The 25301-nt window shown below is 42.8% G+C and overlaps 1 protein-coding gene across 1 annotated transcript; it reads right to left on the minus strand.

The window, feature by feature from the left end:
• Positions 1–604: 604 nt before the first annotated feature.
• COPZ1 (COPI coat complex subunit zeta 1) lies at positions 605–14399 on the minus strand. The gene is made up of 9 exons (XM_053455966.1): positions 14296–14399; positions 8081–8149; positions 6776–6857; positions 5945–6036; positions 4121–4176; positions 3825–3902; positions 2718–2769; positions 1710–1748; positions 605–1495 (listed from the first exon to the last, which is right to left on the minus strand). Exons 1-9 carry the CDS (start codon positions 14371–14373, stop codon positions 1448–1450), a joined length of 594 nt encoding a protein of 197 aa, XP_053311941.1. The 5' UTR covers positions 14374–14399; the 3' UTR covers positions 605–1447.
• Positions 14400–25301: the final 10902 nt, after the last annotated feature.

Below are 25301 nucleotides of genomic sequence, written 5' to 3' on the forward strand. Positions count from 1 at the left end.
TAAAAGCACTCACACAGAGGGTTACAATTACAAATATTTTACTTTAATGTGCAATGCCAGGGACATTCGCCTGCCTTACAAAGGCAGCCTGAACAAAACAAAAAAATCTACCGATTAGGTGGTATAAGTTAGAGGATACCTAGCTTGGTATACACAAAAGATGGGTTTTTAATATGAATATAGCGCTCATTTTAATCTGTAAACACCATTACTTGAGTTTATTTAGTGTACTGAACTGTAACATGTGCAATTTAGGAAGAGAGACTGACAAGTATCAAAGACATGCCGCACATCATAGGATTATTTTACATGTATTTATTTTGAAAAAGAATGAATCCAGCAACGTACAACAATCGTACTGGGTATACGGGACCTTCTAACATCATTCAGGAAATCAGAATAGAGGGTTTATCAAAAAAAGGGGGGGGGATTACACATTCACTCAACAAAGCAAAACATGATCAATATTGAGAGCCTGTGTTTTATACAATATTACATTTGTTTCTATGATGATTTCTCTGTGTTCAGATCCTAAACACACAAATGTGTTATGGGAGCATAACACCTCAAATTATGTGTAAAGAAAAAAAACAGCACACAAATGTCAGATTAACTGGTTGTTCTTTATTATTTTGTACAATTTGGTACGTAGCACAGGGGTGCAAAGTGCCAGGCCTCAGTGGTGGGGTGAGGTTATACGCATATTCATAACGAAACACGTATGAACGAGTGCTTCCTGTTTCATGAGGTGAGCAGTAGGCCCTTTAACTTTATAATAATAGTGCGCGGGAGTCTGACCAGAGCCGCATCTGCTCTGCAATGGCGTGAAGATTAATTATATATTTTTTATGGTCTGGAACTCTGCCCCCTTCATTCAGCACAGACATGCCTTTCATACACGCCATTGGTCCCCGTTACCATCTAACGCTGCACCTTAGATCCGCTAATTCAATTTTCCATTGCTCTGAATTGTGACCTCTAAGAGTACATTAATAAAACAAAAAGGGCGGTAAATGGGGTAAGACAGTATTTACTCACAAGTAACCAACAGTGACCATTCATTGCAGTGAACACTGGTGGGAGGTCATGAGACAAGTTCCATTGCCACCAGAAAGGAGTACAGCGATAGCTGGGTAGCGATCACTGTCCTCTGTTTTTTGTTAAAGGAACAATGGCTGCTTTAGTAAAGATACATAGACACGGTCATTAGAATGGTTGTGTTCTGTTCTCACTTCCGTCATTAGCCCATTCTTATGAGATAAGGAGACAAGGTGATGTGAAGAGGTAAAGGCATTGAACCACTGCCCCTACTGCAGAAAAGGGATGAAGGACATCATTGCAATGGCACAGAACAATAAAATAATCATAATCACAGAGTAAGAGGAAGGGGCTAGGAAACTGGGTCCCATCAGGATGGAATGAACATTTGCAGGAAAGGAATAACCAGCTATCGCAGGAGAGACCACTTGATTTGCTCTTTCGCTGATTGGAGAACCTGAGAGATAGAGAACAATTGTTTTTGAGGAATGAGTGGAAGGTAAGAAATTATACAACCTCAATGACTAATACAATACAAACAATACACTTATGGTGTGCTAGGAGAAGACAACATTCATATTGAGGCAATACATATCTAGACATCAGGAAAGTCACACAGTTGCAGTCTATAAGAACTAAAATCAGCGACCCGGAAAGCTTGTGTAACGTACCTGAGACACGGTTTGTTCTGTGAGAGGAACATCATCACCCTGGGAAAAGAGATTCATGTTAGTGTCACAAAACCACCCAAGTTTTCTCCTGGCACAGCTCCGGAAGCCTTTCCCCTCAGAGCACTTTCAATCCCCCCTACCCCCCGATAAACTACTGCACTCCTCGAGACACCCTGCAGATCACTGCGCTACCATCATGCTCCAGACAGCTCTCCCTGCTCCGATCTTCTCATATCTCCGCAGGTGGCTCCGGGCACGAGCGGTATAGCAAACGCAGTAACAGCATGCTAATGGGGCACATAAATCTGTACGCGCGGCAGGCATTCAGAGGGAGCTGGTGACTAGAACCCAGGGGACAGATGCTAGTCAGAGAAATACCATATGGTGCTAGGGTACTTAACCACCTCACTGCCGGCCATGAAAAAGTAGGTAACTAGATTTTCTGGAGGTGACTGTAGTCTACAATCGACAGAAGTGGTCGAGACCAATAAAATATTTTTTTTTTCTAAAAGGACTTGGGTAAATATATAGATACTAGGGGAATGAACAGATACAATGGTAGGACAAGACATGAGCACCTATAATACAGAGTTCTCATGTAATTCACTTGAACCATGTTTTTTTTAGATTACGTACAAAAAAACAACTTTTTTTAATATCAGATCGCAAACTTCATGAACACTAACAAATATTAGAGACATTGAGTAAGATCTGCACATTCACTATGGAGTCTATCTTTTAAGGTAAATTTGCTACCCAAAGGTTATGTTTTTTTAGATTAGCTATTGTTAAAATTCCCAGGATCCAGGTATGATGGGTCATTGTTGTAATACCAGCAGGGAGCATGTAAAGAGTCAAATCTGATCTCGCAAGATTATTCAAATATTCTGCACAATGCACCCACATCTGGTAAACTTTGGCCATGAGGTCCTAGCAGCATGAGGTCACAAACAAACACTTTCATCTAGTAATGCAATGGAAAACGTGGACAAAGCCATTTCTACATACCCTCAGGGCAACGCGATGAACCACTTGCTGAGGGTCACTTTCCAGAATGACTCTGCAATGACAGATATTAAAGAAATATAGAAATCTGAATCCCCTTCTGTAATTCACAAAGAATCCCAACCTGTGGCTCCAGTATTGAGGGAGTTACAGGGGACCATTCTTTTTTTTCTCATAATAGTCCTATCACGGCTGTTCAGCCTGCAGAAGACCTATGATGGAAGCATTCCTAATGATGTCATTACACGGATACATAGCAGCACTTACACTGTAATGACATTGTTACGAGCTGTTCCATTCACAGGGTTTCTATGGCAGTAAATGCTGTGCTATCACAATTCAAACAAAAACAAGCACAGACGGAAAATGTACAAGTTCCAGATTAACACTTCTATTTACAACCACAGTAGGGTTTTACGGGCTCCATTTCAGCATCTGAAGTGCCATGATTACCAGGCTCAACTTTTAACCATCAGACTGCCATATGCCTAGGTTAGGAGATTTAAAGAGACAGTGCTGTTTCCAATTCGCTCTCAAAATAACACACATACTCAACTTAGTTGAATAACACTTTTGTAACTAAAGGCAGAACTAGAAACATCATTACAATACAAATGGATGCCCAAAACCTTCCCTGGAAGAATGCTTTAATCTTGTAAATGTTACGGAGGAACATCTATCACAGGATTAAAAAAAAAATTGATTTAAAAAAACAGATTGGCTAAAATTTGCTTAATACACTAGAGAGAACAATTAATATTTTATACAAGTGAAACACCATCTTTAACAGAAAAGGGGTTATAGGGACATGGCACATTTACCCAGTTTTCTGCTTGCTTTACAGTAAGTTGACCACTTAATATTTTTTTTAATAAAAAATAATACAAATATCTCATCTTCATCAACCATGGTTGTGTTACACCACTAGTTTTACTATCTTCTACACAATGGTTGCTTGTATGTGAAATTTGTGTATGCGTGAAGATTCATTTTCTGATTTAAGATTCTTGATTTCCCGAGGACATAAAAGGCTCTTCTTCAGTGCATTACCGCCCCCCCCCCCGGAACATGTGTGTGTGTGTCACAGATAATACGGTATGCATATATTACCCGCCATCTATTATCTCATCAACAGCTAGGAACAGCCCTTCCATGTTTTCAAGCAGGGTTCTTTTTTCCACATTTTTTCTGGAAGAAAAAAAAGTTTATCAAAATTAATTCTACTTTTAACCCTACACACCACCGCTGCAAGCAATTCAAACATGGTAGCAAGAAAATTATAATAATTATTTTGGGGGAGAAATTTCATATTGAACTTTATTTTTCTTACCGCTTGAAAAATCATTCCTTATTTATTTAGCCGTAAAAATATCTTTAAAGGTTCCCACGTGTTCATCGAAACTCACCTAAGCATTTGATTCAAAGAGTCGAAGAGGCAATTCAAGACGGCCATCAACATGAGCTGTATGGAGGTAAACAAAGAGTTTATGTATTTAGACATTTAGTTAAATGCATCATATAGTATTTATAACACATCTGCCGATATGTAGAATATACTTCAGTAATGGCTACAAATATTTAACACGCCGATCGGGTGAGATTCACCGACTATGATCACCACGGCTTAGGAGGCAGACTACAGCATTGCTCATTACCCTTCTCCCCAAAGCACAGCTGTCTGGTAACTGTATAACTAGCATATTGTTACTATATTAAAATTATAAAACACAAGTGACGGAAATGGATATTGATGCTGCCATTGCCGTCCCTGTAGTCCCCACAGTTTTAGTGATACATTCACCAAAAGTCATTAAGCCGGCAAGTGGGAGCATAGTTAATATAGTTATACGATTGCCCCATGTTCTCATAAGACTATAATAAGCCACTGAAAGGGTTTTGGAGTAGTCCCACAGGAACCAGATGCGCAGATCAAGAGGCACCCATCACCAAATGTTCTGCAGTTCTCATATAACTAATATAACAGTCAAGCTGTGATATTGAATGAAGCTGCTGGGACACCAGGCTCTCCATGCCAACATTTTAAAACCAAAGCACGCATTCTTCCCCGTGTTTTAGCTGAGCGCTGGTATGTACCGGCCTGTGGAGATGGAACACGGCATGCTTTAGTACAGTACCAACAGCTGGGATAGTTAGACCAAAAGGTCGGGTGGCCACCAACTCTACCGTACCTTGAATACCGTGCAGGAGCTACTAGACTTAGGAGCATCCAAGTCCGTAACATTACTTTAAATTAGTAGGATGGAGGTTCTAGAAGCCGTTTTATCTCTGTCGCCCTGCATTCACCGTCTAAACTGGCAAACAATATTTGTTCTGACACATTAAAGCAAAATGCCTAAAAATGCAGCAGGCAAATGTGCACATTAATTCTGAAATGGCTAATTTATTCGCATTAGCTCCCAATAATTAATCTCCCTAAGCTTTCTTGATCAGTATCCAACATTACAGACAGCAAATGAACCCGTTCTATATTACCAGAGCTGCCTTCGCTTCCCACGCTGTATAGTCTTCCCCTGTAAGCCCTCCATTAATGGCAATTATGAATAGTTTGGGGGAAGAATACCTTGTGCCCTCATTAAATTCAAACCAGAAATATTTTAACAAAATAAAACAAAAGCTTTTTTAAGTGGTATACATTGCATGAAACGCTTTAATGGTATAGCTGGACTATTTCAGGTTAATATAATAATATGTTGTAGCATCAACAACATTAAGTGTTTATTAGCATGCTAGATATTCTATGTGCTCTGGGTAGGGGAAGGGGGGATTAAATAAGAAAGCGATTGTGGTGTAAAAAAAATTGTTATGTTTTAGTTTAGTTTGTGGTTTTTTTTGTTGTATTTTTTTAATGCAACATTATTTATTCCACCAAAATATATAAAATAAATATATATAAAATCACACACACCAAACCCAAAATGCCTCTACCAAAGTCTTAAAATGAGCATTTAATTCAATAATCCCTCATTAAAGTTACACTGGAGAGCAGCACACGTAAAAATGCTTCCTGCGGCGGTGCTCAATAGTTTAGCAGACTGTATATGAGCTTTTAAACACTAGAGATTATTTCCGATCTCACGACTCTACTGTAAAGCATCTCTTGTGATTTCAGGTAAAGCACAGCAGTTTAAAATGTAATGTGTGCATTAGAACAGCCTGCAATATGACACTTCCCCCTTTAAGGATTGAGTAAGGCACACGATGAAGCATACCTCATTCTCATGTGAGCTTCCAATAACATAGAAATATAGATCAATGCTGCTTTTATACACCACCGTCAGTCCCTCTAGAAGAGCAATCTCACCTAAACACGAAGAAGAGAGGGATTTAGAATGCAATAGTAACATTGTCATCTATACGAAACGGCACGAACAGAGAGCACAGAAATATAATGTTTTTTTTTTGTTTTTTTTACAGTTAACACATATTGGCTGTGTGTTACATAACCATGCACGTATAATAGCACTCATGTTAAGATCTAATTGCATAAATATGAACGAGGTACAGGAGGTTAATAAATAAAACATAAAAAAAAAGATGAGACATCCTGGGATTGACCGTGACATTGCAGGGCAGATTTCCATAGATTACTACCAAACACCATTCTCTTTGCTCTCCAGGAAACCACCTCAAATACGTTGCTCAGGAAAATAAGCAAGGATCAACACCAGCTCTCCAACCGTCCCCCTTCAACTGCAGCCACAGACCATCTTAACCCATTTTCAGTTATTTGTCTGACCTCTCCTCATTTTATCATAGACATGCACTGCATGCTGCGATGTTAAGAACAGTATTGAAGGTGAGATTTCCGTGCTCTACAGCTTGTCAATTTCTGAATATACCAGCTTCAGCAGATGCACCTTAATTAAACATTCATTAAACTATTTGCCTTCAGGAAGAGATATACAGAACTCCTGTCCTGTTTGTAGGCTTCAACGACTGTAGCTGTGCCGCACTGCTAAAATTAAATCATTCCTACTGGCTATATGTGGTGCACACCGATATTGGTTACTCCATACATTCATCTGTTATCCTACACTTACTGTCTGTCCGATGGGTCTTATTGAATATATTCTTCTCAAAAGCCTTCTGTTCCTTCACCGTTGGATACGTCTCGTCGTAGTACTATGAGAGACAGGGAAAGGTGTCAATAACACACATCATATTTTATTTTCATGCATTGCCATTTCTACTCCATGCATACTTTTAACTATTAATATTAGGGATGCACCGAAATATCGGTGGCCGAAACACAACGATCGAAAATGGCATTATCGGCAAAATGCCGAAAATAATCAGCAACAGCGTCACTGGGGCCCTGCTGCTTACCTGTGCGTAGCTAGCACACACTGTTGGAGCAATGTCTCTTATGCCGCCCAGAGGAAGCTGGAACCCAGTGGAATCACATGAATTTACGTCACATGACCCTGCTCCATTCCTGCTTCCCTTGGGCGGAGCAAGGGAGGTTATTTGCACAAAGCTCAAGCAACACAGAAGGAAGCCGCAGCCCCTGTGGAAGTCTGTGAGGGGCACCAAGAAATCTGCAATTCAGGTAAGGGGGTGGAGGAGGGTTATGAACGAGTATGCGTGATTGAGGGGATGAATAAGTATCTGTGAATGAGTAAATTAATGAATATGTGTGTGATAGCATGGATGTGTAAGGGGGGGGTCATTTTCAATTTTGGCCAAGTGCATCCTGAATTTTTGGTTTCGGTCCAGAATTTTCATTTTGGTGCATCCCTAATTAATATGCATCTTGAGGTCTATACTTGCTCAGATGGTTCTCTATTTGAGTGACCGTTCAATAACCTTCGTTCAATAGCCTTCTTTTTGGCTGTGGATGTATACTTAAGTGACAGTGTTTTTTTTTTAAATTTATTTTTTAACACATTTAAAATGCTTTATATTAAATGCTAATAAAACATTTATAAAGCTACTATACAGGGCGTTCAAGCCATGTGTTGTGCAATGTTAATGGATGTTTACATTACATGACATTTAAAACAGATCAAATCAACCATTCATGCGCTTTCATCATTCGGGAATAAAATAATCAGTGGAAATAATGAAGGTATAAGGTATTGTTTAACAAAATAACTTACTTTTCACAACTTTATTATAAACACTGCATACCTAATTCTTTTAGGTTAAGCTCCTGAGTGGCCCTGCAAACCATGCCGAGGCTGTCTTTATATTTAATATAAACAGCGATGTCAAGATTTTAACATAACTGTATCTTTAACAATGGTACTAGCAGCAGACAATTAAATTAGGTGCATGCTAAAGGTCACTACAAATGTCAAAAACAGAGGGTGGCGTAAAAAAAAGAAAGAAATAGAAGCCGTTACCTTAGCAAGGAGTCTCTCTCCATCGTTGTCCAAAATTAGAACAGCTTTCACTGTATAGAGCGAGGGTTCCTGCCAGAAAAAAGAAAACAGTTACTGTCATTGTCGTGCGAATGTTACTGGCCTCACCGCAACTGGCAATTCTAAAAGGTGTGACAGCGAGGGGACTTTCAGACAATACGACTTGGGTCATAGCTAACTCGCCATTAGTGCCCATTTACAGGACATGGCAGTTACACCCAGGAGGAGCATCAATGCACAGGAGTGATACCAGGAACCCACTGTCTATTCTGCTTCAATGAGGTCGGTATATACTCTGTTGGATTATTAAAGCCCTCGAGACAAAGTTCTGTGATGCACTGACTTCCACATACTCACAGCCTGAGTGTATAACAGAACTTCACCTCAAACGCTGTCAGTCGTAACAGTCCTTGGGTATCGTCACAATGCATTCTAGTTTCATTAGCGTAGGTATTCCTTGGAATACTACATGGGAATAAAATGGCTTGCTTACGCTACGGTTAGGAGTACTGTAACAAATACTGCTTTGCAAGGTTGCATATGGCCAACAGGTGCTAACCATAAAAGTCTTACATTTACAAAATCAAGGCTGATGGCAAAGAAAAATGGAGACAGAAAACATTAACAACAAAAATAAGACAAGAACAAGGACCGATAACGATGTGAGCCTTTTAACAGGAGTAATGGGCAGACTAGACGGGCTGAACGGTTCATATCTGCGGTCAAATTCTGGCTAATAAATACTGCGCAGCCAGATTTCTTTCTCTATTTCTCCTACATACATACATACTGCTCTATATGCTATAGACTTCAATGAGATTACTTTTTAGGGCATCACAAAAAGAACTTTGGCACGTTCATTTAATCAGAAAACATCTCATCATTAGTGAGCCCTATGCGTTTTAAAAAGCCCTGTTAATCATCTCACAAACCCATTGCTATTGGGCCAGAAACATCACAACCCACTCCAACATTATGAGATTTATTTCACTCATGAGGCTGTAGATAAATTAGTTGGATCGGATTGTTTCGTTGCTGGAAGGTGCAGACTTCGTAATTAATTAGCGTATTCACATTATTTACTAGTGCTTCAATTAAATATATACTGGCCTAGGCATTAAAAGCTGGATAGGCAGCAACATTGCTTCATGACATACAGCCAATTACTGAAGCTTCATGTCATTCAATTATAGATCTTAAATCAAAGGGAGCCTGACCGTGAGGTCCTTTAATGTCGGTGGGAACAAATCATCCATGGCAGTAAACTCCAGTCCCCCAAATGATCACTAACTGATAAGCCAGTACCACAATGATTTTCAATGATTGGTCCGGGTTCAGAGACATTAAACGCTGCACCTGTTACCCACAGTACAGATCCAGTACATGCCATGGTCTCCTCGCATTGACATAGTATTTTTAGGCATACAGACTTATCTCTTGGGGTGACCCAATGACCGATTATTTTCAGCCATGCTCCGCTGCTGGGGTGGACCATCTGAGGGGGGTTACAAGTAATGATTTATTGATATTCAATGGCCAAGTAACCCCCTCAATTACCCCCTTCGATTATTAATGCATTAGCTGGTAATCTTCATTGATAATGTGCCAATTACCTTGGGGGTAACTTAAAAAATAATCAGTAAAAAGGGGGGGTTAAACTAGGCAAGCTAAAATGAAGCATTAAGTTACATTCATTAGTGCAGACCCAATACGACACACTCATTTGTCCTCTCCACCGCTATAGACTGTTTGCTAGATCAAGGCTCCCAGTAGCACTACTGTTCAGCGGGGCCAGTTATCAGCGATCTCCTCAGCCAACCCACTAACACTATGGAGATCTGTGCCAAGCCCATGGTTCCCTTCCACCCCGTGCCACGCGTCCATGAAAGGAGGAACGCCAGGATATGATGTTATATCCCACCGCTCGGCAGTAAGGGAGGCAGCCACTGCTGGGGGCATATATTTGGCACCAAAGTAAATTCCGGGGCAGAAATAAAAACAATGGCCAAAACTCAAAACACTATGAGAGGAGTACAAGGTTTGTGTGCTGTTTTTTTTTTTTTTTTTTTTTTTTCTTTCTTTCTTTACTCTTTTTCTTTATACTTTTTCCTTGGACTGTATGCGCTTAATGAAGCCAATATGTATGGCAACAAGTAGCATATTAATCCCCTGTCTTTATATTATCTACTTTACCCCCATAAAGGAATCCAAAAACAAATCATAACCCCAACAGGGACAGTAACCCAACAAAATGGAGAAATAATAGTAACAATAAACATACATTCCTATAAACAGGAAGTCAAGATTGCTGCTCTTTTTGTATACACAAAGCAGTTTTCTAATATACGAATGCTTTTTAAACTATAAACAACAGTACATAAGTTAATTTAGTGTAAAGAAAGAGTAAAACTTTAATGTAAAAGCCACAGGTCCGCTCTAATTAGCCAACTCAATAACACGATCGTCTATTCCAATATAGTAAAGAATACTTGTAGACACATCGAGATATATAATCCCCTAGTCGCTGAAAATTCTTTTACAGCTCTTTCCTCTTGGCATTGTAGAATTATATTACCCAGGAGAGCTCTAAGTACGCTCTATGACACCCATGACTCACATTATTAAACTACAGGACCGGCCAGCCTGTAAAGAGCAAAGATTTTGTTAAACAAATGCATTATGGAAGGTCAAATAAATGAATATTTTTTTACGTTTCTGTTTTTCCATCAAAACTTATTATATGAAAATGTGCTGTTTACATTTGTATGCCGAGTTTTTTTTTTTATTATTATTTTTTTAATTAAAAAAAACAACATTTATTCCAACACCATTACCATAAAGTGGCTGACCAACGGATAATTTATATCAAATTTATTTTTTATTTTTTAGTCTTTAGGCCGTTTTGGCCAATACTGATTAAGGTAAAGTTATGTCTTAAGTGACACGCAAGATTCACGATACAGAATGGGCCATAAGTATAAAGGGCAATTCTGGGAAAGTTTTAAATATGAAACAAGCATAATTTATTGTATCCCTTTAATGATAAGAAGTTCTTTTAACAAGACTAGGGCTGAAACAACTAATCGATAAAATCGATAATAATCGATTATGAAAATCGTTGTCAACGAATTTCATCATCGATTAATCGGATCGATTTTTATCGATTATAAAAAGAGGTTTTTTTCAGAGCAAATGCTCTGAAAAACTCCTCTCCTTATATAATCCGACCTCAAACAGAGACCGGATTATAACACCGGAATCCAGATCCCCCGCGACGCTGCAGAGGACCTGGATTCCCCTCACTGTCGGCCGGTCTCTCACTTCCGTCTCTCTCCCCCTCCCATCTGCCTCCTCCCATCTGCCTCCTCCCCCCTCCCATACGTCACTCTGCCTCTCTACCCGGCACCGTTACTGAAGGCACTTTCCCTGCAGCTTCATAGAAGCCACAGTGTAAGTGAAGGTGAGTAACGGAGTCTGTCTGTGCGATGCAGACACTCACAGGCTGACAGAGAATCATCCTCTCTGCATCGCACAGACAGACTCCGTTACTGCCCTTCACTTACACTGTGGCTTCTATGAAGCTGCAGTGAAAGTGCCTTCAGTAACGGAGCCGGATAGAGAGGCAGAGCGGTGTATGGGAGGGGGGAGGAGTCAGAGGGGTGTATGGGAGCCACCCTCCAATACACCACTCTGGCTCCTCCCCCTCTCATACGCCACTCTGCCTCTCTACCCGGCTCCCTGGTGTCTTGTCAGAAACGGAGGTTCACAGGAGGCAGAGTGGAGTATGGGAGGGGGGAGGAGGCAAAGTGATGTATGGGAGGGGGAGGAGCCAACGCGATGTATGGGAGGAGGCAGAGTGGAGTATGGGAGGAGCCAGAGTGATGTATGGGAGGGGAGGAGGCAGAGTGGTATATGGGAGGGGGAGGAGGCAAAGTGATGTATGGGAGGGGAGGAGCCAAAGTGATGTATGGGCGGGGGAGGAGCCAGAGTGGTGTATGGGAGGGGGAGGAGCCAGAGTGGTGTATGGGAGGGGAGGAGCCAGAGTGGTGTATGGGAGGGGGAGGAGCCAGAGTGGTGTATGGGTGAGTTATAGTGGTGTATGGGGGGTATTATGAATTTTTAGGGCATATAGGGGGTATAAGGCATATGGATATTAGGCATATCAGGGGGGCATAAACATATCTGGGGGTAAAGGGTATATCAGGGGGCTCAGTGGCATATAGGGGGTATAAGACATCGATATTAGGCATATCAGGGGGGCATAAAACAAATCTGGGGGTAAAAGGTATATCAGGGGGCTCAGTTGCATATCACTGGCATATAAGGAGTATAAGGCATATCAGGGGCACAGTGGCATATCAGGGGGCACAGTGGAATCTGGCATATAAGAGGTATAAGGCATATTTGTGGCAGAGTGGCAAGCTGGGGGTCAGATGTGCATAACTGGGGGCAGTTTGGTAAATAAAAAAATTTAAACAAGGCTTTTTTCTCAGTTTTTTTTAAATATGAAAAATAGTTAACATATGAATTAATATTTACTAATAACTTTGTATTAAAACCTAGTTTGAGAAGCACTGTGTTTGGGTTCTTGTAGCTTTTATTATTATGTCAGTAAAATAAGAAGGTGAATAGAGAGAGGCCATTGCAATAAAGAGATGAAAGTGTAAATTGTACGTTTTTTATTGCAATTTTTCTTCAATTTAAAATAATGTATTTTTTTATCCGATTAATCGATTAATCGAAAAAATAATCGGCCAACTAATCGATTATTAAAATAATCGTTAGTTGCAGCCCTAAACAAGACATTGTTTAACCAATTCTCCCCACGCAACACGTTTGTCCTACAATGAACCAGAAAGGGATTGATGTACCGCTTATCATGACAGAAGTACTCCTTACTGCATATGTAATACAAGCTGAGAGATCCAGCCTTAAACATGCAAGTGACTCGGTACACTACATGTATGTTTTAATATATGTCAGGCAAGCAAGACTGCTTTCCAATACACGCGAATAATTATACAAAGTTTAAGTTTGGAGCGGCCAGTGCTACAACCACAAATACAGCCACCCGAAGCGCATGACCGGGGAAGGCTGTGGGTCATACTAATCAGATTTCCAGGAGGATTTTTATCTCCATTCGGTTGGCGTCTAAAGATTTTAGCTTCACTCGCTATGTCACCAAAGAGAATGTTTCACCTCTACATTTGTGAGCAACGTGACTAACACAAGGTACAGGTGAGTCTGTGTGCGTAACACAAGAACAAACCGTCACTGTAACGGAGCTCAGTCTGTATTCTTTACAAAGCCCAGATTTTCATCACGATAAAGGAAGACTACTGACTACTTCATTGCTCATTATGAAGGGCCACCACTAGCAGGGGCCGGCATCATTCATAAGAAATATCGAAAAAAAATATCACAAGGTAATAAACGGGTTTTCAAGTGCTGGTAAAATACTACGTATTGACACCCAACCAATAACGAAGCACGGTTTATATCACAGAGCAAATCTATTATTATTATGCTGTATATGTCACCACACTACTCAGCACTGTACAATGTTTTCAGTATGCTCATCTTTTAGCGGAATTTATACAAAATGCTTAATAAATGATCCAGTCTACTTATCGACCCAATTCCCCCGCTGCATGCATTATTCCCACATACAGAGTTACCGTTAGTGTGAAGGGTGTATTAAATAATATTAAGCTGTGGTAGCGGTGAGAGACTCCTGAAATCACCGCCAGTCCTTACATTTGCCCCCCCAGCTCTTAAGCCTCTGGTGGTGGCCCAGAAATCATTCATGGGTTCCCCCATTTCATGAAGCTTCTTAATGATCTGGAAGGGGCAGCAGCCTCCTCTGAGGTTAGATAGGGTACCGAGGGAGAGCGTTTGATCTGCCCCCTATATATGTAGCATAGAGGCTATGGTCACTTAGTAGTATGCGGGGATAAGCCTACTTATGGGCAAACTGAATGCATTTCATTGAAAAAGATGGCAGGTAAACTCATGCTGGGCTCAGGGGCAGCTCTGAGCGGCCTGCTACCCCAACACACGCCCTGGATGTGGTTCTGATTAACTCGCGAAGAACGTGCTACATTACGATTCATAACATAAACATTCTCCTCCGCGTAAACATTAACTCGGGTACCCGCTAACCCATTTTCACAGCCGGAACCCGGGCCCTTACTTACCAACAGCACCGCATCCATCTTGCTCTGTCCTGCCGACGTGGAGCAATACCCGGATTGGCAGACCAAGGTGACAATCATCAAACGAAACCACTCCCCCCTCTTTTTGATTGGGTAATGCTTGGGAAAGGCGAGTGTTGCTCTTCATTGAAGTTTTTGATTCGTCGGAGCCGTCTAATAGTGACAGTAAAGGACTCGTCGTCTTACAGCTTGAGGCGGAAGCTGCTGCCATTGGGCCACCGGTTTCCATGGTGGTTACAAAAGCCTTTTCCAGTTGGCTGACAGTTACGTAACATGGTTGATTTACGATGAGTGAGTCTAATATTATTTTCTGATTGGACCCTTTCGTAAGGCCTCGTTTACCAATCATAACTATAGTTAAGGGAACTGGTATGTAATTGGGTAGAGCGTTCTCTTGGTAACGGAGACGTAGCTTCCGCTTTGTTGCTGCTGTGTGATGTGTTGGACTGGCTGATGCACGTCTCTTGTGTATCTTTCTCTATAAGGGATATTTCTTTTTGCAACCGAAAACGGGTTTTCCTCTCACATCATCCTTGATATCCCGAATATCTTGGGCCTCGTAACCAGGACCGAATCAAGGCTCTGATGGCCCCGGGCAAAAAACATAGTAGCGAGGAACCCTTACACACTAATGCCCATAGTCACATATGCACTGCCCATGTACAAACATATACTCTGCCCTTACACACATCTGCCCATAGACACAAATACACATACTCTGCCCATATACATGCCTGGCCATACACATACATACTGGCATCTTACAGCACCCCTTTCTCTCCATCAGATACACTCCCTTTTCTCACTATCCCCTACTAGACGTTGGTGCCAGCGAAAAGTTTGTTTTCAGGGAAGAAAATTTAGTCGTATTCGTTGAAATTTGTACATCTTTGTTAGTAAAAGATTTGTCCAACATTATTGTTTTCAAAAATTACATTTGTCGGTCCGGGTTGCCATGGAAACACATAAACGTGTAGAAGAAGTTGAATTAAAATGGCGAGATTATCCTCAGTGTAGTTAAAATGGCAGCTGTGACGAACAAAGATTTTCGTATTGCTTACCTTCGTTTTTCATTTATTTTGTCCAGTATTGCGTTAATTCGTTCATTATTTGGGCGAAAAGGTAAAATTTGTCAAGTCCCAAATTGGGACAGAGGTAGAGCTTGTCAGGACAGCAGGATTCAAGATCACTGGGACATGCTGTCTGCAGTAAGCCTGCCCTGGCGAGCAAATACTTCTCAAGTTCCGCCCTGATTCACTGGGGGAGAAAGTTGTGAGGTATGTCAGGGTGTCATCAACATTGTAGGCACTGGGGCCCCTACTCCCCCCCAAAAAAACAAAAAATGTGAGCTGAGGATTAACAGAAGTATGCATATATGTGTATGTATAAGAGAGAGCAGGGGAGGGCTAGCTTCTTTCAGTCTGGCGGCAAGGATATGATGTCACACAGTGGATGCCCATCCACACACACACTGCCCTTACAAAACAACAACAAAAACTCACCGTTCGTGTTCGCCCGAATATGAATGCACAAGTCTAGTAATCATTACTTCATAGTGTAAGATTCTTGCAGTTATAGCTTGTCAGGAACTGGGTCCATACAGACTAGAAGAGACCACTAGATGACCGGAACAGTGCTTAGCAGACAGACCTCCTCCAAGACAGGAATCAGGAACAAAGGTTACAGGGACAAGACACCCCTCGGCCGGGGCTCAGGACTGTAATCAGGGTAACAGAACAGGGATGAGGAAGCCGACTCTTGCAGACTCAGGTCCAGAAACAGGTGTGCATCATAACAGGCAGGAAGAGCTGACAGAACACTGGAACCAGCATAGCACAGAAGCAGACGAGCTGAAAGCGCTGCAGTCTCCACTCTGCAAACTCTCAGCATACTGCCTGCGGCCATATGTCAGGAACTGGGTCCATACAGATGACTGTAATGACCCAGAGCGCCCAATGATGGAGTTCAGGATGAGCATATGGAAATCCAGGAAAGGATTACAGCAAAGGGAGAACTGTAGCAAGGACTAGGGAACAAGCAGAAACATGCAGCTCCGCAGCCTGGGTAGAGCATGACATAGCTTCAAATTCAAGCCCCGTACTTGCCAGCAATCCTGTAGAATTTTTCTCTGCTTCATGATATAATTGATGGTAACAGCTTCACACAAGTATCAGACACATATATTACATTGTTGTATTAAGAATCCACCATAATACATTTTACATTCTTAGAAATTAGTCTGTATTGAAAATGAAAGAGGATGTTCTCCGTTCTTGTTACAGCTCCCAACAGAGATAAGCTGCGGTTTCTTAGGGAGAAATGAGTAGATTATAGTAAATTGCAAAATTACTTAAAGGGTTTTAACAGCCAGATCAAAGTCCAATTTCACAACGATCCTAAATTAAACACATTTTTTTCGGTCACAGCTGGTTCCTTTCTTCTGGTTGCATCATCACTTTTAAATTTGATATGCTGTCCAGCTACTTCACTTGTCATATGTGCATGATATATTTTAATATGTTGAGATAGATTGACAAACACCAGTTCACACTTTTAATTCTAAATTGAATACCTAGAGTAGGAGATTAAGGTCAGAGCAGGTACATCTGATTCAAGTCAAGGATATTGTAGAATATTCAATTTCCTCAGATTGGCTTCATTTGTTATAACATTTGTGTTTTTGTTTTTTTTATCATTTTACTTGCACTTGCATTTCAGTTTCCAGTGTAGAAAATAAATTAGCTTAAATTATTTATTTATTTTTTTAATTTCATTTGAAACCGCAATGGTCAGAGGTAGAGATAGAATAACATTATCCAAGTAGAATTGTAGAACATGGTTGAGCGAAGAAAACTCTACTTGCTAAAGTAATGGCTAACATGATCTTGAGAGTGAGAAACCATGGGGATACTTCCAGGCTCAATCGAATAAAGCATCAACTGATGATGCACTAAGTTCAAGTCCCATGGAGGCATTCTAGGTGTTGTAGTAGGACGTAAATGTGAAACTGCCATTAAGAACCCTTTGATCCAAGGATGTTCAGCAAGTCTATAGCTGAAAAGAGAACTAAGGATGGAGATCCGGACTTTCAGAGAAGCAGGATGTAATCCTTGGTCAAAACCATGTTCAAGAAAATGAAGATCCTCAGGAGGAAAAGGAAGCAAGCGAGAAATTCATGGCACCAGTAAAAAGACCTTCCAAATAGTTCCATGCTTCAAACAAGTGGAAATCTTTCAGCTATGTAGAAGTGTCTTCACCACCCCAGGAAAAAAGCTCCTTGCTCGTTAGTAACATGCTTTCAATCTCCAAGCTGTCAGCTTAAGTGTACCTGGGTTTGAATGGCAAAAGGGCTATTAATTTAGAAGGTACTTACGGAAATAGAGGACAGGACTGGCCTGACATCCTCACCAGATGTGAAAAACAAGCCCTCCAAGGCCAGGCTGGAGCAATCAGAATTACTGATGCACCTTCTAGTTGGATTTTCTACACAACTCTGGGTAGGAGTGGGAGAGACAGAAAACTGGAGTTCCCCACTATTTGCAGAGTGTCTGAAAAACTTCTGAATTTAGAAACCATTCTCTTGGAGATGCCTGCTTAGATACCGGTAATCTGTAGTAGTATTCAGTCCATCTGATATGAATCGCTGATAGTCTTGCTAGATACAACTCTACCCATGAACGTATCTACCCTGGGAGGACCTCTATATGACTGCTTCTTGTACCTACTTGTTTCTTGATGAAGACTACTACAGTTGAGTTCTCGTTTGCCGCATGCAAACTGTTTTTGTCTTAGTTGATGTATCTAGTGACACATACTCCTCCAAACTGCCAGAGGTTTTGGTGGTTGCTTGACAGATGTCCCATATGTGCTCCTCAACCAAACAGACTTGCTTCTGAGGTGATAATTATCCAATTGTGGATACATCCTGACTAGGAGTACCAGAAACTGCGGTAGGAGTTTGTTGGCTGGAGGCAGAGCCACCCTCAAAGATTTGTAATGAGGAGTCAAGATCGGAAACTCCAGATAAGCATCCTTGATCTATGGCAGGGGCGTCCAACTTGCGGGTTCGAGTTGCGGCCCGGGTGAGCAGGGCCTCACTGGCCCCAGGGAGATTTCCAGGTGGGTCACCCAGCAGACCATCATTCAATGCGCCCACCCGGACACGAAGTTCAAAGCAGCCGTCATGTGGCCGCGAAATTCAAAGCAGCTGTTGTGTGGCTGTAAGACCGCCTCCGCTGGCTGCCGAATGGAGGCAGCAGTGCCTCAGCTATTCGTCCTGCCCCTTTTAAGACCTGACATTCAAGGGGGCGGGCTCATGTCGGAGGACAGCAGGGGGAAAAAAACACGAAAATGTAAGTATTACCACATTTTTTTTAATGGTTATAGAAAAGTGGACCCATATTCAAATACAAAATGGGGGGTGGCTGGGTTGTGGCATTAAAAAATCAATAGGGGTGTGGCTGGGGGGTAATACACATGGAAGTGGGGGCATCAGTAGACAAGAGGTTGGTTGGGCATCACATTAGTCAATACAAAAAAGGTGGGGGCATCAATACACAAGGGAGGGGATTGTCTGGCACATCACATAAATCAGGGCTCGACAAATCCCAGGTCGCCATGGCGACAGAGAATTCTGTGTTTGTCAGAGGCCTAGGTGTTTGTCAGCCTTTTACATCCACCAAAAATTGCCCCCGCGTCACCACAGCCACTCCGAGCCCGCCCCCGAGCCTGAGATCACTCCCACGGAGTGATCCGGTAGGCTGAAAACGTGGTTGCAGGAAAACCAGCAATCGTGTTTTCAGCTGCCACAGACAGCTTCAGGGAAGGGGGTTGTGTGTTGATTAGGTCCCCCTGCTGCCTGATCGCTCCATGAGAGCGACAGTGCAGCGTTAACCCCTTCAATTTTAGGCATTTTAGGGGTTAATTCCCCTTTTGTACGGGGCTCTGCTGCTGGTGGTCTGCCTCGAAGCCCAGGCAGACCAGCAACAGCAAAAACGAGCCCCCACAAGCCCTTTGATGACTCCTGTAGGCATGGAAGCCTACAGCAGTCATCAAAGAGACTCCCCCTGCAATGGCGTCCCAGCTTCAGAGAGGCAGCTTCAGGGACAGGGGGAGAGGGTGTGTGTTTCGGGGTCGGTGTGGCGGAGCCTGTACTGGTGTGTGTGTTTGGGTGTCGGTGTGGCAGAGCCTGTCTTGGTGTGTGTTTAGGTATCAGTGTGACAGAGCCTGTCCTGGTGTGTGTGTTTGGGTGTCGGTGTGGCAGAGCCTGTCCTGGTGTGTGTATGTTTCGGTGTCTTCGTGGCAGAGCCTGTCCTGGTGTGTGTGTTTGGGTGTCAGTGTGGCAGAGCCTGTTCTGGTGTGTGTGTTTGGGCATATTTGTGGCAGAGCCTGTCCTGGTGTGTGTATGTTTGGGTGTCGGCGTGGCAGAGCCTGTCCTGGTGTGTGTGTTTGGGGGTCGGTGTGGTAGAGCCTGTCCTGGTGTATGTTTGGGTGTCAGTGTGGCAGAGCCTGTTCTGGTGTATGTGTGTGTTTGGGGGTCTGTGTGGCAGAGCCTGTCCTGGTGTGTGAGTGTTTGGGTGTCTGTGTGGCAAAGCCTGTCGTGTGTGTTTGGATGTCGGTGTGGCAGAGCCTGTCCTGGTGTGTGTGTTTGGGTGTTGGTGGGGCAGAGCCTGTCCTGATGTGTATTTGGTTGTCTGTTTCCTGGTACTTTTCTTACTGCAGGAATAAATAGAACTATGTAATTTTTACTTATTCAGAGATAAAAGTCCATCCTGAATTTGTAGTCACTTCAGAGGACAAAACTTTCTTGGCCCAGAAATCAGTGAGAGGAAAAATAAAGGTTTTGTGTTATTTACTCAATCTGTATATTTTATTAAAAAGGATTAGTGGCACTAAATTGTGGCGTCCCGTGTATGACGACTTTTTTTTACTCCCAGTCACATAAGATTGTATCCTATATTATCTGCCCAGCACTGATGTCATCTTTATCCAGGATACATCGATGCCGATGAGTTTAGATTTGTGATGGGGACGCCCGCCGAACGTTGCTTCCTCCGCCACATGGCCACCGTGACACCAGCGATTAACCCCTTCAGCGCCAGACAGAACCAGCATACAGAGAGAAGGGGCTGCCTTACCACTGTGGTATGTGCTATGTTTCTCCTGTACTCTGCTTAGCTCCCCTACTCCCAACCTGCAGCATCCTGCACATTCCTCTGTAGAGTCTCATACCTGCTCCAGGGTGCCTGCAGGTTATTACTTTGTTTTGAACTGGACAACATCCGCTATGTCAGGGTGCTGGTACGTGGCTGCACAACCCTGGAGAGTGCAGTCGCCCTGCACCAGGCCCTGTCCCACTCCGCTACTGCGCAAATACTCCTGAACACCATCTTTGGGCACTCTGGGTCATTGTAGCCGTCTGACCATGGACCTGGGACCTTACAACTATACATTATACAGAGTCAGACAAGCTCTGTATACAGAATGGTGCGTTACATAAAATGTATCAAAAGCCCATCTTGTGCTTTAAAGAAATAGTTGATTTGCATGGGTGCACAATAAAAATCAAAAGATTAGCTGAACAAAGACGTATGACAGGACATGACAATCAATGATTAAACAATTCTGAATCTTATTGTGTAGCATAGGATTGTTTTGTTGGAGTTAACTAAGGCACACAATCAGGAGTAGTCGACTTTTGCAATTCCATCTCCTGGGGACCACAGCTCTCTCAGGACAACAGATGATGATCCAACTGGGTAGGAGTGATTGATGTCTTAGTAGTACAGCACAAATGAGATGTTTACTTTCTCGGAAGTTTTTCAAAGTGCCCTGGCATCAACTTTACTGCTTTCTTCTACATTTTGCCCTTTTTTCCTTACTGTAGCAATAAGGAGGAGGTGGTATTATTAGCGGAAGGCTGAGGCTTTAGATAAACTCCTTGAAGGGAGTAAGGGGGACCTGGTTACTGATGTGGTTTATTTAAAAGAAGCTTCTGTAGTGAAAACCACATTCCCATCCTGAACAGCAAATATATTGTGCAACATGTCCTCTGACAGCTATACAACGGAAGAACAGCTAGACCCGCTCTGCAACTATGGTACTATCAAGGCAAAACATGGCATGGGCCCTCAAAGGTTAAGGGTCCCGCCAGGGGAGGATCAAGGCCAGGTTGTTTTTTTACAAAAAATGCATACTTGATTTGGAAACTTTAGTTCATTTTAGAACAAATATTACAAGTTCCACATAATGTTTGCAAACTATTTGGTTTTTCAAATTATCATGGTGGGACTCAATGGTCTTTACAGATATCAAAACAACCCATAAAACTATGTTACTGAAAAGAAGACAACCCAGGGTATTTTACCAGGGCCATTTGACACTTTTTTTAAATGTATTTCTTCCCACACAAACATTGCACGTTGCAATAAGTGACTGCAAAACCCTCCCTAACTATTTTATATACAGCAGTATGCTCAGTTAATTTAGCCGCTCCCCAATTAAAATTACCTCATTGTTTTCTTGGAAAATTAGTCAAAAAAGCTTATTTTTTGGATATTTTTACTAGATTTTTTAGGTACCTGGGAAGCATTGTAGGGATGTATAGAGATCTAATTAATGTGTTCTATGACCCCAGGGATCTCTTTTAGCACATGGGAACCGCTGTAATGGCACTGGTAACATCACCTGTTATGGCTTCCCAGCACAGCAATTGCCCATAGGGATCCTCTGTGCAGGGGAATCCAATGGGGAACCCTCAGAACGCTCTGCGCGAGCAGCCTTGGTTTCACCGCAGCGTCAGGTAATGTAACGTGACCCTATTGTGTTCCTGTCTCCCCAAGCCGGTCTAGGTTGGAAGGGCCCTTTCTGAGCTATTTTGAACTGTCATGAGAATACAGTAATGAGTGGTTGCAGAGGTCGTAACTGTGCCAGGGCTGGTCCCTCTAGGGCAGACCTGGGCAAAGCACGGCCCGCGGGCCACATCCGGCCCGCTGAATAGCTCGGACCGGCCCGCAAAGAGTGTCCTGGTGACTCACCAATGAGTCCGGTGTCCCCCCCCGCCCCGGTCACTTACCTTAAACTCCTGTGTTGGAAGCGTTTGTCTCGGGTGCCGGCGCTTTACGCTGGGCGCCGGCATATGACGTCAGACGCCGGCGATCAGCAGTGAAGCGCCGGCACCCGAGACAAACGCCTCACGCTTCCAACACAGGAGTTTAAGGTAAGTGACCGGGGCGGGGGGGGGAGATCCTGAGAAGGGGGGGTTAGGGAGTTAGAGGGGAGATACTGAGAAGGGGGGGTTAGGGAGTTAGAGGGGAGATACTGAGAAGGGGGGTTAGGGAGGGAGGTCTTACTGTGTGTGTGTGTCTTACTGTGTTTGTGTGTGTGTGTCTTACTGTGTGTGTGTGTGTCTTACTGTGTGTGTGTGTATCTTACTGTGTCTGTGTGTGTCTCACTGTGTCTGTGTGTGTCTTACTGTGTCTGTGTGTGTCTTACTGTGTCTGTGTGTGTCTCACTGTGTCTGTGTGTGTCTTACTGTGTCTGTGTGTGTCTTACTGTGTCTGTGTGTGTCTCACTGTGTCTGTGTGTGTCTTACTGTGTCTGTGTGTGTCTTACTGTGTCTGTGTGTGTCTCACTGTGTCTGTGTGTATCTTACTGTGTCTGTGTGTGTCTCACTGTGTCTGTGTGTGTCTTACTGTGTCTGTGTGTGTCTTACTGTGTCTGTGTGTGTCTCACTGTGTCTGTGTGTGTCTTACTGTGTCTGTGTGTGTCTTACTGTGTCTGTGTGTGTCTTACTGCGTGTGTCTTACTGTGTTCATAGCTTATTCAGTTATTGTAATAAATATTTTAGCCCATTTTTTAGCTCAAAATATTTTTTCCTTTTTTTTCTCCTCTAAAATCTAGGTGCGTCTTATCAGCAGGTGCGTCTTATAGAGCGAAAAATACGGTATGCACTCCGAAGCCTTGTTCATTTTGTTCACTTCTGTGCTGTGCTAATAGTTATTCAGGCCTTACTTATTCAAGCACCTCTACCAATGACGTAGGCTTGAATAACTTTATTAAACAGCACATAAGTTAACAAAATGGACAAGGCTTCGGAGTTTGTAGTTTGTAGAGGTCTGGCCCTCTAAAACCATTCCAATTTCTCATGTGGCCCCATGGGAAAATTAATTGCCCACCCCTGCTCTAGGGGGTCAGGATGACCCCTGTAGTTACGCTACTGCACAGCATAAGAATTACATGGTACAGGACATTACTATATTGCAGTACAGGCACATACATAAATGGGTCGAGCTATCCAGGGGCGGACTGGCTGAAGGGAATTCTGGGAATTTTCCCGGTAGGCCGAATATTCTTGAAACATGAGCTGGAACACTTGGGGAGATCACGGTTCTCTCCCTAACCTGCCAAACATTGAGTGAGCCCTATGCAACAGACCTACAGGCAATGTTCCATCTAATTTTTCTTAGTTGACGTGCGCAGAAAATTTATCTTCTGCAAAAATTTTCACAGAGCAAACTGTTGTGCACACAATTTTTGGACGTGTGCGCTCTCTAAAAAATCTATGTGCGCGCGCACAAGCGCACAGCTTAGAGGGAACACTGCCTACAGGTAGACTCACAGACTCAGAGGCCTTGGGCAGTGAGGTAAGGGGATTAACGCACATATCAAAATATGAATCGGGGCATGCTGGGGGGTAGTATGAAGGGGAAATAATGCTGGGTATAGAGAGGGAGGGGGATGATTTTGCATTCACAGAAACGTAGTTATCATCCTCCATCACCACCTGCTGCTCTCTCTTACGGTCGTCTGCACTTCAGCTACACACCTAGACCTGGAGACGGACAGGGAGGGGTTTTGGAATTCTCCTCTCCCCTGCTGCACCTTTCAACATCTGGCACCGAATTCCCTCTCTCTCCTTCTCATCTTTTGACGGACACTCTGTCTGTAAACACTTTACCACCAGCTCTCTCACTTTCTTTCTTCCGCCATCACAACACTAATCTTGGGAGATTTCAATGTACCCACTGACGACCCATCCTCACCTGCTGCCTTTAAACTGCTGTCACTCGCCTCCTCACAGTGGCAGTCACCAAATCTGCCCTCGGCCTATTTACATTCAACCTTGCCATACCTCCCACACCTCCTTTACCTAACAAAAACATCACAAACCTACCGAAACCTCTGTGACATTAACACTCAGCTTACTAGCACACTTCTGCCACTTCTCTCAAGCATCTCTACCTCTTCATGTCGCTACAGCTCAGTTTAACCATATGCTATCCTCACACCTAGATATGGTTGCTCCTGTAACTGTGCGCCACCCCCCACATTGTCCACCTCAACCATGGCATTGCACAAAGACCCATGTCCATGGCTTCCGTAACACAGCTCTTTCCTAGTTCAAATCATTACTTTTACTGTCTCCTTTACTGGAACTTTTTATGATGAAAATGGTGGTTGGGGATATGACTTATATGAATTATGATGCGTGATAGTGGTCAGGGGCAGCTCTACACTTACACATACATACACACACATACATACATACACATACATACATACACATCATAAACACTCTTTATACACACATGGCCACGCCAACACCATACAGTTGCACACAATTACACACACAGTTATTCCAACTCCATACACTAACACATAAGTGTAGATGTCCCAACCCATTGCATGTCATGGGCCACAGTGATATTAAGAACTGTGCTTTCATATGCATCTGTATGTGTGTATATATGTATATGTATATATATATATATATATATATATGTGTGTGTGTGTGTATATAGATAGATAGATAGATAGATAGATAGATATAAATGTGCATGTTTTGTGTTGGTGGGAGGCACAGCTGGGACTTTACAATGGCTGATCCTTGCATGTTTCCATGGAAACAGACCGCTAGACAAGGCAGCCTGCTACACCAATGCCTGGGTCAAGGTTTTTAACTTACTGAGTTGCTGGCAATTGATCTG

This window comes from Spea bombifrons, chromosome 2 (genome assembly GCF_027358695.1).
Source record: "Spea bombifrons isolate aSpeBom1 chromosome 2, aSpeBom1.2.pri, whole genome shotgun sequence".
Taxonomy (NCBI): Eukaryota; Metazoa; Chordata; class Amphibia; order Anura; family Pelobatidae; genus Spea; species Spea bombifrons.